General features: G+C 38.5%; 1 protein-coding gene across 5 annotated transcripts in view; it reads right to left on the bottom strand.

Annotated features, from left to right (window-relative positions):
* The window catches only part of ARHGAP21 (Rho GTPase activating protein 21), a 208467-nt gene that overhangs the window by 63421 nt on the left and 128236 nt on the right, over window positions 1-16810 (bottom strand). For all 5 annotated transcript variants that reach the window (XM_032775680.2, XM_075062282.1, XM_032775676.2 and 2 more), the window contains 2 exons: window positions 14575-14653; window positions 7135-7189 (listed from right to left, as the gene is read on the bottom strand). In XM_032775680.2, the coding sequence (XP_032631571.2) occupies window positions 7135-7189; window positions 14575-14653 (134 nt within the window). The remainder of the gene's footprint in view (window positions 1-7134; window positions 7190-14574; window positions 14654-16810) is intronic.

Genomic DNA, 16810 nt, shown 5'->3' with positions numbered 1-16810 from the left:
CTCCCCATGCAATTTTGATACTGGAGGGTTTTTTAGTTACAAAAAATAATTTCCAAATAACGGAGGAAGTCTTTTTTACTAAAAAAGGCAGATCAACCAGTTTTGCTCAAACATGCCAAAATAAATAGATCAGATCATCATGGGACCAATCTAGAAAATTACAGTCTGGAAGAGTTAATAAATTTTAAGTGACTAAAAACAAGGATTAGAATGTGTTATACGCTCTCAGTTTTCTACTTAATAAACTGTACAGAACGGAATTTACTATGTTTCTCTTGCTTTAGCTATACCTTCTTTCCCATATCTAACCAAGGTTAATATTTTCCTGCCTTGTTTTCTGTATCTTTCTTCTTTCTCTCTACCTTATAAAGTATATGCCCTTTTCTATGTCTACATTACACGTTCTACCTCCTCCTCTATGTTTTCAGTCTTTCCCAGTTCTTCCCCCAAAACAAAATACTCACCTCTCCCTCACTTCTCTTTTCTAACAAATTCTGCCTCTCACCACTCTGCCACATACATTTTCATACCCAAATCTAACTCCTACCCATCTTACTTCCCTCATTCATAAGCCAGAATGGTCTTCTAAAGCCAGAGGGATTCTACCAGAAGACTAAAGATAGGCATTCCCCCTCAATCTTTCCTTTCGTTTTTAATTTTGATGCTGCCTGACAAGAGCTACCAGCAACAGGTAAGGCTTTGGAAGCTGTTTGCAGACTAAGGCAAACAAATTTCAGCAATTTTCATTCAGTTCACATGATAACCAGAGAGACTAGAAGTCTTGTCCCTATTGAAATCAATGAGCTGCAGGAATAATTTGACGAAAAAAAAAATTTTAAATGCTAATTTGTCAAAACCAAATGTGTTCTCGTGAAAGGGCTGTTTTTTGACAAATCTCATTTCAAAGACTTTAAGAAAAAAAGTTTTGAAATTGTGGAAAAGTCCCATCTCACTGTTTTATTTTGTTTTTTAAATCAGCTTTTTGGTTCAAAACAATTGTTTTTACATTTAAGCTCGTAAAAAAAAAGTCAAAATCAAAGACAAATGTTTAAAAATTATGAAAGCACTTTGACTGACAGACAAATTGTTTTGGGATTGTCCGTTTGTGTAAGTGTGAGATTTTGAATTGTGTCCCGAATGGAAACAGTTTTAAATCTTGAAAATTTGTGTAGGTTTCTGTGATGAGGTTCACCCCATGCTTGCCCTGAAGGGGTTCATGTAGATTGAGAAGAGTGCTAATTAACCCAGCAGGCCACAGCTGAGGGCAGGACCGGCACCAGGGTTTCTGGCGCCCTAGGTGCCGGGCCATTTTGCCGCCCCGCGCGTGCGTCTCGCGGCTTCGGTGGAGCTGCGGCAGGTCCACCTGAGCTGCGGGACCAGCGGACCATCTGCAGAAATGCCTGCGACAGCTACACCGGAGCTGCGAGACCAGCAGACTCTCCGCAGGCACGACTGCGGCAGCTTCACCGGAGCCGCCTGCCACCCCCCCGGAGCCGCCTGCTGCCCCCGCCCCCCTCCGGCAAAATCCCCCCCAATGGTGGCACCCTAGGCGACTGCCTAAGTCGCCTAAATGAAAGCGCCGGCCCTGGCTGAGGGAAATCAAGTGGCTAAGCAATCCCAACTCAGTGAGGGGATCAAGTTAAGGAGGAACAAGCTGGGTCAGATTTATGAAGCTAGGAAACAGGCAGCATAGGAGTCTGCTGCGAAACAGGCTGCAGTCATTCCCTATGAGAAGGGAGGAGGCTGCACAGGCAGGTAGCCTACAGTTCCTCCCTAAGAGGAGTGAGTTGAAAAAGCTGGCAAACCCAGAGAGGGCTCAGGGAAAGGCACCAAGGAAAGGGCTCAGGGAAAGGCACCAAGGTCTAGAAGGGAATGGACCTTGGCTGCTGACTAGATGGTCCTTGAGCCGGACCCAGAGTTGAGGGCAGTCCCAGTTTCCCCTACTACTTGCCGAGGGAGTAGCACCATGCGACAGTGAAAGGAAAAAGTGCCTAAGACTGCTAAGCAAAAACTCTGAAAGACTATCCCAGAAGGGGAAAATTCGGAGTGACCTGGCCAGAGGGCCAAGTCACAAAGAGGCTGTAGATCATGGAGTGAGAGAGGGGCTGCAGAGCGGAAGAGAAATGGAGAGGTGGTTTGCAACCACAGAAAGGGGTGTCAGCTTCGCAAGCTATTCCTCAGAGTGACCAGGAGGAGGTGCCATCCTAGTGGTGAATTGAGTACCCCGTCACAGATGGGAAAAACCTGTTTCCTGCTCACCTCATGTCAATGAAAGTTTTGTCATGGACTACACCAAGGCCAGGCTTTCACCCTTAATTCCCTTTTTAACTAAGGAAAGCAAAATATTCCACAGAAACTAACACTTGCTTTGAAAAACTTCCTAATTGCTATAGGTGAATGGATTATTCAAAGTCCTGTTTTCAGGAAATAGATTTAATGACAAAAAAAATCTACATTCACACACTACCATGGACATGTTTATAAAATATTCAAAGAACAGAAAAACAGTGACACATTATTCAAATACTTACCACAGTAATCAGTCATCAGCACACTGATGAGACTGCCAAGCACCCTAATGTTTACCACAACCAACATTATTTTCAGAAAATAATTAATCCGTTCTCTCTTTTTACAGCTAGACAATGAACCTTTTATCAACTTACCACCACTGTTAACCATTAACTCTGAAGCTTCCTACAAAATATACCGGTGTTTAATTACAGAAGTTTACAAGAGCTTCTGATGCAAGAAAACACTGTCATCTGAAGATCTGCATCATGGAATTTGTTGATTAACTGCCACAGAGCAAAAAGTCAGCTCAAGACCTTTGTGCGCAGTAAGGAAATTTTTTGAGAATCTGTATTCAAACTCTGAGGTTGAACTTTACTTTTTATTTTAACTATAAAGGCTGATTTCCCACAGCTTAAAAAAATAGGTTACTTAACATCAAATACAATTCTTAGACGTGAGAAAGGCAATGTAGATTCTCAACTCTAAAAATCATTCAGAGATTGTCTCCCTATAGACAAAAGAAAGGAAGTTCCACTTTGTTTTGTTTTGTTATTCTGAAGACTATGCTCTAATCCCCAGAGTGCATTGCTCTGGGAAGAGGGGACAAAGGTCCTTCACTGAACCTGGCGGCAAAAGAACATCTCTACAAGAAACACAAAAGAAATCTCTAAAATCGCTGATATTATAGGAACCTAATTCAAAGGATGAAGTTACATGAATGAAACATCCTGAAATTAATAACTAAACTTCATTCAAGAGATTGTTCTCTCCCCCGCCTTCAGGACATTTATATTAAAGTAAAAAAAAAAAAAAAAAGGGTACAAAAAGACTACCCCATTTCTGGCATAGCACAATCAGTTTTTAGTATCTGTACCCTTTCAGAAATTCTGTCAACAAAGCTATAACATTACGTCCCACTGAAGTTTTCATTCAGATAAATGAAGTCATAGTGGAAATATTTACAATGATCTGATGTTTCTGATTGGTTAGCAAACTGCTCCTACTAGCAGTCTTTTTCAGCGGGGTAGCCTGGTGCTCAGTGGTAGCACAACATGCTCAGCCTTGGAGCACTTGCAGCAACAGAAAAGGAAGCTTCTCTAGTAAGACCTCTGGTAAACGATGTGCAGTACTGATAGTCCTGGCAACAAAAGCCCTCTTATCCACCAAACAGATGTAATATGGTCAATGGAAGGATAGAACAATCAGACCATAAGCATGCTTCAACCCTGACGTAGAAGGAACTGACTTTAGGGGCAAGAGCATATTTTAGACTCCATAGCCTAAGCTATTCTTGGCACCTCTGCTGAAGCTGCCAACATCCAGTGATATAGGTTCAAACTATAACTCATGATGACAGCCTGGGAGATCTACAAACGCAATGCAGCATACCTTGAGTAGCAAGGTTAGGGATACAAGAAAAAGACAAGCAGGGACCTAACATTTGATCTGTGTTGATGGATTTGAAAAAAGCCTCACTCTGCTCTCCTACCCTGGCAGGACTTCCTACATTATAAGGTAACTTCCTACATTATAATAATCTATATCACACTTGTTGCCAGTCGTGACCCTAGGCATCCCGTAATGACATTCCACACACTACTGCAATAATATCTGTACAAAATACGGTATATGAAAGCTAACATGCTGGTTAATAATATTGTAAAGTGCATGTGTTAATGTTATATGAGAAATACAAATTCTCTCTGTATGATGTTGTTATAACATGTTTAAAACAAGACAGCCAAAGGAAAGTGGGTTTACCTCTATTTCCATATTAACAGTAAACCAAGCTATCAAGCTAAACCAGTGGGAATTATCCTGCTCCTGAACTTGAGAGAGAGAGAGAATTAAGGTAGCTCCTGCACCCCAGAGACACACAGGAGACCGAATCCCCAGGAGACCTTCCTGATTTGTAAGACACAAACAATCTCTTTGGGAAAAGAAGAAATAGAGACTTCATTTTTATCCTTCACTTTAAGGAAATCCAATTGGTTGGTTGCTTTATCTCCTTGATGGGTCCCGGCCACCAAAAAACTTGAAAGAAAGTTGTGGGTAAAAGAAATCATCTTGAACAAAGACTGCCTTGCTAGATTAAGTCTTATACTTTCAGGTGCATTTTTTCACTTTTATTTGCTTATAACCATTCTCTCTCTTTTACCTAGTACCACTACTTAGTCCATGCTCTTTTGTTAATAAACTAGTTTTATTTCTACATAAACCAATTCAGCTCTGTGTTTGAAGGGAAGGTCATATTTACCCCAGTTAAATTAATAAGCCGAGATGTACCAACTCATTAACAGAGCAGCAAACTTAATATCTTCTGTGAATATACAGTGGTAGAGACCGTACATTGCAGAGGAATGTCTGAGGAGCTCAGGGGCTGGAGTTCTCCAGTTGTTACTTGCTAAGCAAGATTTGCACTGGGAAAGCATTAAGAAGTATGTTGGTGAGGAAAACAAACTGGTGTGGCCAGGAGCTGATGCACAATCTAATCACCAGCAACTCCCATGCTTACTGAGGCAGAGAGGTAACAGTAGCTCACAGCTATGGGTATCCCCAGCATAATGTTACACAAGTCTTTGTTAATCACATTTTTGATAACTGTATAAAACAAAGTTAACTGATAAATTGTTACAGAATACAGTGATCAGAGACATAGTTACTTGATGCTTAATTTCTAACCAAGAAAAATGGACATCATCTTCTATGTATTAGCAGAACACTTAAATCTAGAAAACAAACAGACTCCTCTCCAGTAGCAACAGTGAAGTCAAATTTCATTACAGTAGCGCAGTGTATGTTACACTAGTTAAGGATCTGTTATTTCAATTTTAAAACCCTTTGTTGTAAGATTTATATTATGCTATGAAGTGTCCTCTGGTTTGAAACTTAGCATTCAACATTTCAGTTTAGTGATATCTTAATGTAACTTTATATTTGACAAATTTTGGAAAAAATTCATTTGTCCATTCTTGCACTAGCAAATGTAAAATAAAATTAAATGAACAACGTGAGTTATGGGCAGTATTTAAGGACCTAAAAAAAAAGTTGTGTGTTTTTTTTTTGTTTTTTTGTTTTGTTTTTTTTAAAGGAAGTTGAATTCTTTAGGATGTATCTGTGGTGTGAACCATCCATTCTTGTTATTTTGAGCGTCTCAGCCTGGCATCTATTCACAGATGTCCAGTTTTTGCCTGATGTTGAAATTAAGTTAAAAGCTAAACTCTTCACTGCACCTCTCCCCCATTTCCAATCTCTCTTTATCATTATGGACACTGCCACCATTCTCTGAGCCATTCAGTACATAACCTGGGCATCATATGCTCATTCAGGCCATTTTTAAATCTTGCCACTATTCCCACACGAGATAATCCCGAAAATCCATTTTTTTTCTCTCAATCCACAAACCCAAAACTCCCATCCATATCCATCATCGAATGTCTTCACTATTGAAGCTTCCTCTTTCCTGGCCTTGACTACTGTAGCCTTACTTCCCCCTCAAGTCTATTCAAAACATTGCTACTAAAATGATCTTCTTGACTTGTTGCTCTAACCACATGAAGCACCCTTCAAATTTAGATTCACTTATGTGATGCCTACAAAACCCCTGCTGCTGTCAATAGCTAACCAAGTCTTTTCAGACCTTTTGCCTTTTCCTACTTCCTAGCTATAGCCCCAATTAACACGAACACCACTACAGGTAATTTACAAGGCTGTGCCAATTCTTCACCAGGCTCATTTTCACATGTTTTACCCTCAGCTCTTGGGTGTTCAGACTATAAGCCCTCTGGGACAGGGATCATCGCCTCTCTTTAACAGTCACCAGTACAGTGGGGCCTCAATCTCAGTTTTGAGCCATCATAAAAATATTTACAACAGTTTGAGTAAAAAGGTTTTAGAAAACTATTTGATTTAGAAAATAAGTTACTGTACATACTGTATTATTTGGGGAAACTTTACAAGTTTGAGGAAAGATGTGCAACTGTACATACAGTAATATTTTCCAAAATATAGTTCTCCTTGTTCAAATTATATGCAACTGCTACATTTTGTTATAGAAATTGTCACTGTTTTGTTTCAGGTGACACTGCATCTTTTACACAGTGCAACATTATACTTCTCTTCAAATCTGGAAGTACCTCTGACTTGGAATTGAATTCTGTGTAGAGTGCAAGTAAGTTCTTTCTGTACGAAAAAAAATTTCACAAAAAATCTAGCAATTTTCTTAAAATAGCCCTTTCTCAAGTTCTAATATTAAGAAACCTACATTAAATCAAGTCAGACAACCATAAGTCTCCGAGTTGTGCTTTCTAAAATACCTCTTTAGCATAGCTTCAGTATTTTATGAATATAGTGGAAAATGCTATGAACAGAGGTATTTTTCTTGGGTCCTAAAAACTACTGCTGGTGCTTTCACATTCTGAGATTTCAAAGATAATAAGCAAGTAGAGTGGGAGTTAAGGAGTAACAAAAATAAATGTGATTCCAACTACTTCCTAACAGCAAATGTTCAAAGATTTAAAGTATTCAGAAAGCAGCATACATTGTTCAAAAAAAATTTCAGCAAATCAATGAGTTTTTTCAATAGTATATCTTATTTTCATTTTCCGAAACACAACATACCAGTTGAAGGATGTCTTCATCTTTAGGCATAACACTAAGTTCCAGTATGCAGTCACTGAAACACAACAGAACATATTACTCACAATTTTGAAAAAGGAGATTTTATGTTCAGTTAATACAAGGAGAATGACATTGGTTAAAATATGGTCTGCTTGCTTCCCCCATGTCAGAACTTTTCAAGCACTCACCATTTAAAAGTTAAAAAATGTTTAGCCTTTCAAATGAGTCTATTCCGGGGTAGGCAACCTATGGCACATAAGCTGATTTTCAGTCGCACTCACCACCAGTTCAGGGGGCTCTGCATTTTCATTTAATTTTAAATTAAGCTTCTTAAACATTTTAAAAACCATATTTACTTTACATACAATAGTTTAGTTATATATTATAGACTTATAGAAAGAGACCTTCTAAAAACATTAAAATGTGTGACTGGCACGCAAAACCTTAAATTAGAGTAAATAAATGAAGACTCAGCACACCACTTCTGAAAGGTTGCCAACCCCTGGTCTATTCACTAGAGATGAAATCGTAACGGCAATCACAGCATGGGCAATACATTCATTCTTTTTTTCCCCCTTTACATACTGAATTTTACTTACCAAGGTTTGTTTGTATATGCAATATGTTAAAAATAAGATGTTATACCACGCAGATTCAAGAGAATTAAATATTTCTGCTTCAATACTACACTACACAATGCAACCTCTTTAATAAAAAACTTGGAGCAAGTATCGTGGGTCCCCCACAATATTATCACACCACTGAAGTTTTTCCTTTGCATTCCAATGTAAACTTTTATAAACAACCATATTTAGCTTGTAAGCTAAACAATCTGACTATCTTCTGGATGGAAATGCAGAATATCTGCCATCATAGCTTACTTGGCTAGCAGGTAAGAGTGGTTATATGCACAGCAACTAGCCAATTATGAGTGTTTCTAAGGTACAGTAACTCCTCACTTAAAAAGTCATCCCAGTTAACGTTGTTTCGTTAGGGAACACACTCATTGAAAGTTGCACAATGCTCCCTTATAACATTGTTTGGCAGCTGCCTACTTTGTCCGGTGCTTGCAGAAAAAGCAGTTGGAGCTAGCTGGTGGGGGCTTGGAACCAAAGTGGACTGGAAGCCCCCTCAATCAGCTCCCCTAAGTTTGCTGTGCGGCAGCCACCCAGCAGGCTAGCAATTGCCCGCAGTTCAGCTGTCCCTCCCTCAACTACCATGTGCTGCTCCCGCCCTCTGCCTTGGAGCTGCTCCTGCTTGTTGTGCGGGGGAGGGAGGCTAATGTCAGGATGTCCCTCTCCTCCTGGCTTACCCCATCTCCACAGAGCAGCAGGGGGAGGGGGAGAGAGACAACAGGGCTCAGGACAGAGAGAGCTTGCTGACAGCAGCTGTCATCTCAACTTGCTGATCTACTTAAGAACGCAACGTACTTAGAGTGCGGTCAGCGTACTTAAAGGGGCAATATGCATCTCTCACGCTCGCTCTCTCTCACACACACAGTGTGTCTCTGTCTGCCATGCTGTCTCCCCTCCCTCCATTTGTGCTGCCTTGTAGATTGAGGGGCTACATTAACAACGTGTTAACCCTTCAGGGCTCAGCCAAGTGCTAGTTCATCATTTAGCAGTAAGGCATTCCCTGGGAAATATTCCACCCTCTGGGAAGCTTGGTTGAGGTGGTGAAGTCAATGATCATTGCTGTATACAGTATTAAATTGTTTGTTTAAAACTTACAGTCTGTGTATGTGAATAGACAGACTTTTGTCTGGTGAAAAAAAATTCCCTGGAACCTATCCCGCTCCATTTACATTAATTCTTATGCGGAAATTGGATTTGCTTAACATCATTTCTCTTACAGTCATAGTTATGTTCCTGAAAAATGCAACATTAAGTGAGGAGTTACTGTATCTATACTATCTTTTTTTTAAAAAATCTGCTTTTTGGGAGAATACCTACAAACTATGGTACCTGCCTACGGTATCTTGGACAAAAATTCAAGTTGCAAATATGTGAATACAAGTAAAACTATCCACTCTCCACTGTCTTAAGTTAATTTAAGGGTCTTGAAAACTGGCAGAGAGGACAGTGCAGGCAGTAGGAAGGCAAGCATCCCTATCCAATCCCATGATTGTGCTTCAACCTCATCCTGGAGGAATCAGCTAAATCATATGGCAATAGGTGTATGGCCAGCTATTCATTGGCATCTCATGTCAAGCTTTGGTCTTTATATCTGGATTACTAAACCCACAGGAAGAACTAAGATTAAAAAAAAACAGTCACGAGTAACAGACCACTGATTTCAGACGGCCTAGGTACATATGGGTCTGGAATGCCACACTGAAAATGGATTAAAGATGGGTCAGACAGACAGAAATGATAAAAATGTAATCCATGCAGCTAGTCCAAAACTAATGTTCAGAAGTTACCCAGAAAGAAACAGTAATCTCATATTCCGCAAACAAAGGCAAATCCTATGAACGTGTTATTCTGGAAACAATGTCAATGAGCTCTATCAAAAACCAAGGCAACTCAAGAACCATGAATACATCTGCACCGCAAAAAGAGTTCCGCAGCAACAAGTCTCAGAACCCGAGGCTACTGACTAGGGCTTGCACTGCAGGGCAAAAAAAGCCATGTGGACATTCAGGCTCAGGGTGGAGCCCGCGTTCTAAGAGCCTGCCCCCAGCACATTTTAGAGACTGGGTTCTGTCCTGAGTTAGAGAGTGTCTACATTGCTATTTTAGCACAAGCCCAGATCAGTGGACCTGAGCTCAGAATCACTGCTGTGGAGTTTTATTTTATTTTTCTGGGTAGAGGTACTCTAAGAGTCTCCACTGCATTTCCTGGTGTGCACAGATCTTGATACAAATCCTTATCTTCGCATCAGAGAAGACGCTCTACACTAAAACAACAGGCTGAATTGATTCCAAGTCATTTTTACAGTGTCTTGACTGTCTTACGCAAGGATATTAGAGCTGATCTTATGTGACTTAACTATGGCTGATGAACACTTACTGGAAAAACTGCTGCTGACTGCATTGAAATGGAATGTCAACAAAAATTAAAAGTGACAGGGCAACTTTAAAGGCATTAGAAATAAATGCCATGCCCCTTCTTTTGGAAAATGGAGAACCCCAAGATTTCACCATTTTCAAAAGAAAAAACTGAATGTCCTTGCAGAGAGTGAGAATGACTCTCTCTGAGACTTTCAGATCCAGAGCACAGAAGATCTAGTTTGTTCAAGTTTCAATAAAAGGTCAGAACTCAGTTTAATAAAAAACTTATTTTCCCACAAAAGCAAAGCCACATTCTTGAAGGCATACCATATGCTTAGTTATTCTTTACATAAGAAACATGCTTCTGTTCTGTAGTTCATTTATCCACTTGTTACTGACTACAGACAAAAAGGTAGGATTTCAAAATAGGATAATGTGGGAAATTAGATTTCAAAAAGCTTTTTTCCGATAATATTTATTTGAAAATGTATAGTACACTAAGCCAAATGGTACAGTTTCTTTAAACTTTTTAAAACCAATTTTATCATTACAGAAGCAGATTGATATAAACTGAAAGAAACAGTGTGTAATCTACCATAAAAATAAGCCTTCAAAAATAAGTTTCAAAGTCTTTTTAGAACATAAGTTTAATTGGTACATGACTATTGACACATTAAAATAAAAATTTACAACATTTCCCATTTTATCTGTTAATATAGGCAGTAAAGTTATAAGCTCATCTTTAAAAACAGTGTTAACAATACTCTGTTGTATTGTGTGAAGATGACTCCCCCCAACTCTCAAGTAACAGTTGGAGAAGGAGGATGGGAGAGAGGTACTGTAGTTTTACATTATTGCTCCTGAAAAATATAGGTTTCAGCGTTGGAACTGACCTTAGGACTCATGAAGTGCCCAATGAGGCAAATTATGCAAGGGTTCATACCTATGCAAGGATCATCTATGCAGATCCAACTTCAACATCAGGACCTTAGACTCTATATCAGAAAGCCACGTAGCTGATAATGCAAAGTTCCCATTCATGTAGTTCCTATAGAGGATACGGCGGCTCTTATATATAGCAGAATATCAATCACTCTCCTACTCTTGCCAACCAATATTTCATGCTTGTTTAGCTGAACTGTTTAAAGGGATTTTTCTTCTATTCAAATAAAATGTAAAAAAGACTAGACTAATTTCCAATGAGTCACCACAAGAAATCCAACATTTGTAAACTAAAATGTCACTGAAGAGGCTTCAACTATTTTGAGTGATCGAAATGGGATTGTTAATTTATAGAACCTTGTGCCAGAGGGGTTTGAGAGCTCCCAGTGTTCGTAATTTGTAAAATATACCTGTAAATCTCAAAATCTTCATGCCAGGTGTCAAGATATTATGGAAATCTTAAACTGTTTTCTTCATTTCCTTAACACTCATGAAAATGTATGCAAGATTATCACTTATATAATGCTGATCGGAATCACACCAAAGAAAGTGACAGTTTGAATATTAGGTAAAGCATTATTAATTCTTAGAAATGTCTACGGAAAGCACTGATCAAGCAAACATGACATAAAAATGAAGTTATTTGCTGTTCTTAGTCAAACCCAGCATCAAAAGAGGCATCAAAATTAAATCACTAAGACACACAACCTAGACCAGCGTGAAGGCCCACATTTAATGGGTTTTTTTTGTGGCTAATGTTAATCTTGTGTATACTTCTGAAGGTTTCAGCAATACATTTGTGTTATGAAAAATTAAGAAGGAAACAGAATGCAAGGATGGGTGGTAAAAATCCATATTCAATGTTCAAATATCAGAGGGGTAGCCGTGTTAGTCTGTATCCACAAACAACGAGGAGTCCGGAGGCACTTTAAAGACTAATAGATTTATTTGGGCATAAGCTTTCATGAGTGAAAAAACATACTTCTTCAGATGCATGGAGTGAAAATTACAGATATAGGAATAAATATATATCAGCGCATGGAGAAGGGAGTTACCTTACAAGTGAAGAACCAAAGTTGTGTCTCTTCCAACCCCCAAATGACTGTCTAAAAAATCGTTACTGTGAATCAGTATACTGATCTCTCATTTCTTGGTCTATTTTCAACAATAACTAGTAAAATAATGTGAGTCTCTTACAGGTTTTTACAATTAGTGCCCATCATGTCTAAGTTGTTGTATGCAAGTGAATAAAGATAAAATTTTGGTGACCCAATCTAATAGGTTGGCAAATACTGGTAAATGGTGCAAGACCTAAATTCAAGAGCAATCTCAGGACTTGCGTCATTTGGAACAATTCACTCTGGGAATTCTGCAGAGCTATTCTCATTCTCCAGAAAAGTATATATAGTATAAATTGAACTTTACCATCTCTTCTCAGAAGCTGAGAGAGAAAGCTGCATGCCCTCAAAACTATTAGATGAATGCAGTTGACTTCTCCAAGTCAAAAAGGCATATGGATTAAACCAATTGAAGTCAATGGGGACTCTTTCCACTGACATCAACAAGCATTAGTTTGGGCCCTATATTAAGGAAAAGCCACACTGCTGAAGTCCATAGCATTCAGTAATGAGGACAGGCATCTACATTGCAAAACTCAGTATATACCTTTTCTGGAAATAACAATGAGGTATGATCAGAGATTGAGGTGCCACAAGAAGGGGTACTGGAATAATTTGATAATTTAAAAAGCAACATGGCACCAGACCTAGATTGTATACATCCAAGACAAGGAGTTTAAATATGAAGTGGCTGAGCTGGTACCAAAATATGCTGTCTCATTAAAAACAGCCGATATACCATACAATATCATATTTATATTTAAAACTATTTCTAAGGGTGATTGGGGGAATTACAGACCAGTAAGTCTTTCATTTATATCTGCTAAATTGGGCTGAAATTATAATTAAAATCAGGGCATTGACATATCTGGAAAATCGCGCTATGCTAGGGTATAACCAGTTTTTGAAAAGAAAAATCATCTCTCACTATCTAGAAGAATTTTTTTCCCCCAACATCAGTAAAGTAGTAGATGAAGGAGAACTGGAGGAAGTAATTTAATTTTCAAAAGGTCTATGACCAAGTCCCTCACAAGAAGCTACTAAAGAAACTAAGCAGTCACTGTTGTGAGGCAAAGTTCTGTCTTGTATCAAAAAACTAGCTAAGAGACAGGAAACAAAATAGAAATAAATGGTTGGTTTTCATCATGGCAAAAGGTAACAATGTGTTGTTTTAAGTTTGCTTTCTAGATTATTATTAAATAGAGTGAGCAGCAAGGTTGCAAAATTTAAAGATGACAGTTATTTAGGTTAGCCTAGTGCAGAGAAGACTGAGTAACTTTAGAGGGACCTAACCAAACTACACGAATCGACAATACAATAGAAAATTAAGTTCAATGCTGATAAATGCCAAGTAAAGCACACAGGATGAGGAAAAAAAAATCTCAATTATCTCTCTCATATGGCTCTAAATTAACTATCAACTCAAGAAAGGTACAGCATATCTGGAACCTGTTTGCACAATACTAGTCATTCCATCTAAAGACTAGAATGAATAAAGGCATGGGGAAAACTCTCAAAGAGTCTGAAAACACTGGGACTGTTTACTTTACAGGGAAACAAATAAGAGGAGACATGGAAAAGTATATAAAATAATGAATGGAATAGAATAGGTAAATCAGGAGCTTCCCTTCTCTTGGTCTGATAACACAAGAACAAGAGGACATTCAATGAAAATAAAAGGTGGCACTTTCAATACTGATAAATGAAATCCTTTTTCCAAAACCGCTAGACGGTGGAACTCATTGCCACAGAATGTAATTGAGACCAAGAATTTAATAAAATTCAAAAAAGGATTAGAGACACAAGATGGGTGAGGTAGTATCTTTTATTTGACCAGCTTCTGTTGGTGAGATATAAGCTTTTGAGCTTACACAGAGCTATTTTTCAGACTGAATACGCTATCTCACCCACCATGCGTTTCTAGTATCCTGGGACCAACATAGCTACAACAGCACTGCATACAATAATATCCAGAGTTATAACAGTTAATCCTAACAAAAATTTTGAAGGGCTATAAAACCTCATGCTTCGTTTTTTAAATCAATCTGAAAGTATTAGGTATTAGAATGAGACCTTCATGGAGGGGAAGATTATTACGCTATTATTGCTTTATTATACTTCTGAAGCATCTGATGTAGGCCACTGTGAAAAACAAATATGAGCTTAGCTGGACCATGATCTGAGCTAGTACAGCAATTCCTATGAGTACAAAACAGTTTGTGGAGGCGGGGGGGGNTTTTTTTTTTTTTTTAAATACATACATACACACAAACTTGCACGCACACACAGTGGTTGTCACACTTTTGCAGAATCATGCAATAGTCATCCCTCACTAGAACCAATGTATTAAGTTGACGCTCAAAATTGTAAATGAGTCAAATATCTTACCTGTTCTGAATTAAAGCAATTACTTGGGAATATGTCTTCCCAATCACACTCTCTCCATTAACTTTTACAATTCTGTCACCTATGGGGAAAAATAAATAAAAAGTTAAAACACAGCATATTTGTTTCTATTCCAATTCTCTGGATTCTTCTCTATTCATTTTAAAAGGATGTTTCAGTACTTCACAATCAGGATCACTAACGTAATGAATTTAAGTTTAGCTTGCTTCAAAAAACAAACTGGAAGCATATTATTTGCTGCTTAAAAAGATTTTTCTTTATGTGTAGATAGTGTATATAAAAAACAAAAATTAAAATTTTTCTGCCAAGTATTCAGATGTGGTACTTAATTCTATGTTCCCAAATTACACCCCTTAAATAACTCATTTGCTCAAACAAATGCTCTTTTGAACACACAAGCAGGCACAAACAATATAAGAGGCTAGTTTAAAAATGTGGCTTCCAAAACAACTTTTGAGGGATACTTCTCTATATTGAAATGTTTAAAAAATTATTTACAAGTAAGCTTTTGTTTAGAAACAAAAAAAAAAAAAAAAAAAAAAAAAGGTAATTTTGGATTCAGAACACCTCCAGCAGTAGCACCTGTCCTTTCAACAGGTACTGCAATTTTCTTTTGTTCTAGAATATAGCAGTGACAGCAATAAAGAGAGAATGTTTCTAAAACTGCTCCAATTCCTTCTTTGCCTTAAAATGCTAGTGTCGCTTACATGATACTTTCAGCTTTTCAATGTCCAAACTATCTATCCACATGGTGCAGTGATCTAATTCTGTGCCACCTAGACCAAATTTAGAACTGAACTGCAGTTTCTCTGAGCTTTTCCAGGTAGTTTTGTTGGGTCCTGCGGATTATAATCTTCTCTCTCTTCAGCCACAAATAGATGGCAACTTCACATAAAGGAAACCTGAGAAATCTGTGTACTGTGGGCTCCTTTTCAGTTTTGAAACAAACTAACCTCTTCACTATCACAACAGAGCTAAAAGAGGCTGTCCCCCTTACACAATATAGGAATTATAAAGTAATCATGTGCATATCCTGGTCTTCTCTCAAAAAAAAAAAAATAGAAAATGTTTAAGGAAGGACAACAACTTAAGAGTCTTTGAAACAGGAGCAAAGAAGGCTTAAACTCTTCTAATAACGGAGAGAGGAAGAATTCTTATTTTTCTTAGATACAATCTTCCCTATATGAACAGAAGAGGTTAACCAATTGCAGGCCAGGTCTACACTACGAGATTAAATCCACTTTAGATACGCAATTTCAGCTACGAGAATTGCGTAGCTGAAATCGAATATCTAAAATCGATTTACTCACCCGTCTTCACCGCGCGGGATCGATCCGCGCGGCTCGCTGTGTCGAATCCGGAAGTCCGGTCGTCTAGCTGGAGTTCCGGAATCGATCTAAGCACGCTCTGGGATCGAGATATCACGTCCAGACCAGACGCGATATTTCAATCCCCGAGCAATCGATTTTAACGCGCCGATCCGGCGCGTAGTCTAGACGTGGCCTCAGATATATACCGGAGACTTGTTGGAATGCATGACTTCTGCAGACTCTTGAGTGATCACCTCTCCTGCTTGCTGGCATCTTGCTGAGGACAAAGTTCCACATGAAGATCTAACCCGGCTGAATGGACCTAATGGTTCCTTTTTTACTGGTTAGACTGTACACATGATTTTCAACACGTGATTAACAGAGGACAGTATACTGGAGGTTTACAAATGTAAACTCTGAACAGTGCATCTGGGTCCTTGTTTCAGCTGATTGTTTTGCTGAACTGGTATTGCTAGCTAAAGTAGTTTCCCAAAGGTGAGCAAGAATAAGAAGCAATACTACCTAAGATAATTTGATGCCAAACATCCTCTCTGCTGATAATCCATATGACTGATCAGCTATCTTGGCTAGTGGAAGGCCAAACTCCAGATAAGTAGGTAGATCACTGTGAATTCCCTACCTAATTCCACTGAAGTGTTGGATTTTTCTGAAGCCACAGTTTAGCCTGGAATGCTTGAATCATTCTCAAGCTACAAAAAAAAATTTACAGATAAAAATTGTCATTATTTAGGCCAGGAGCTACATACTTAGGGGTTTTTTAATCCTGTTCTAAGAAGTTCAGCCATATTGCAGGTCTTCTTCCAAATACCATCAGATCCTTCCCTTTGGCTCTGAAAATAGGAACCGTTTTTTTAAATTATAGCTTCAAATCTTGCCCACTTATTTGG

The sequence above is a fragment of the Chelonoidis abingdonii genome, chromosome 2 (assembly GCF_003597395.2).
Source record: "Chelonoidis abingdonii isolate Lonesome George chromosome 2, CheloAbing_2.0, whole genome shotgun sequence".
Classification (NCBI taxonomy): domain Eukaryota; kingdom Metazoa; phylum Chordata; order Testudines; family Testudinidae; genus Chelonoidis; species Chelonoidis abingdonii.
Note: the sequence above shows the minus strand (reverse complement) of the source record. Positions and strands in the feature narration are given on the sequence as shown.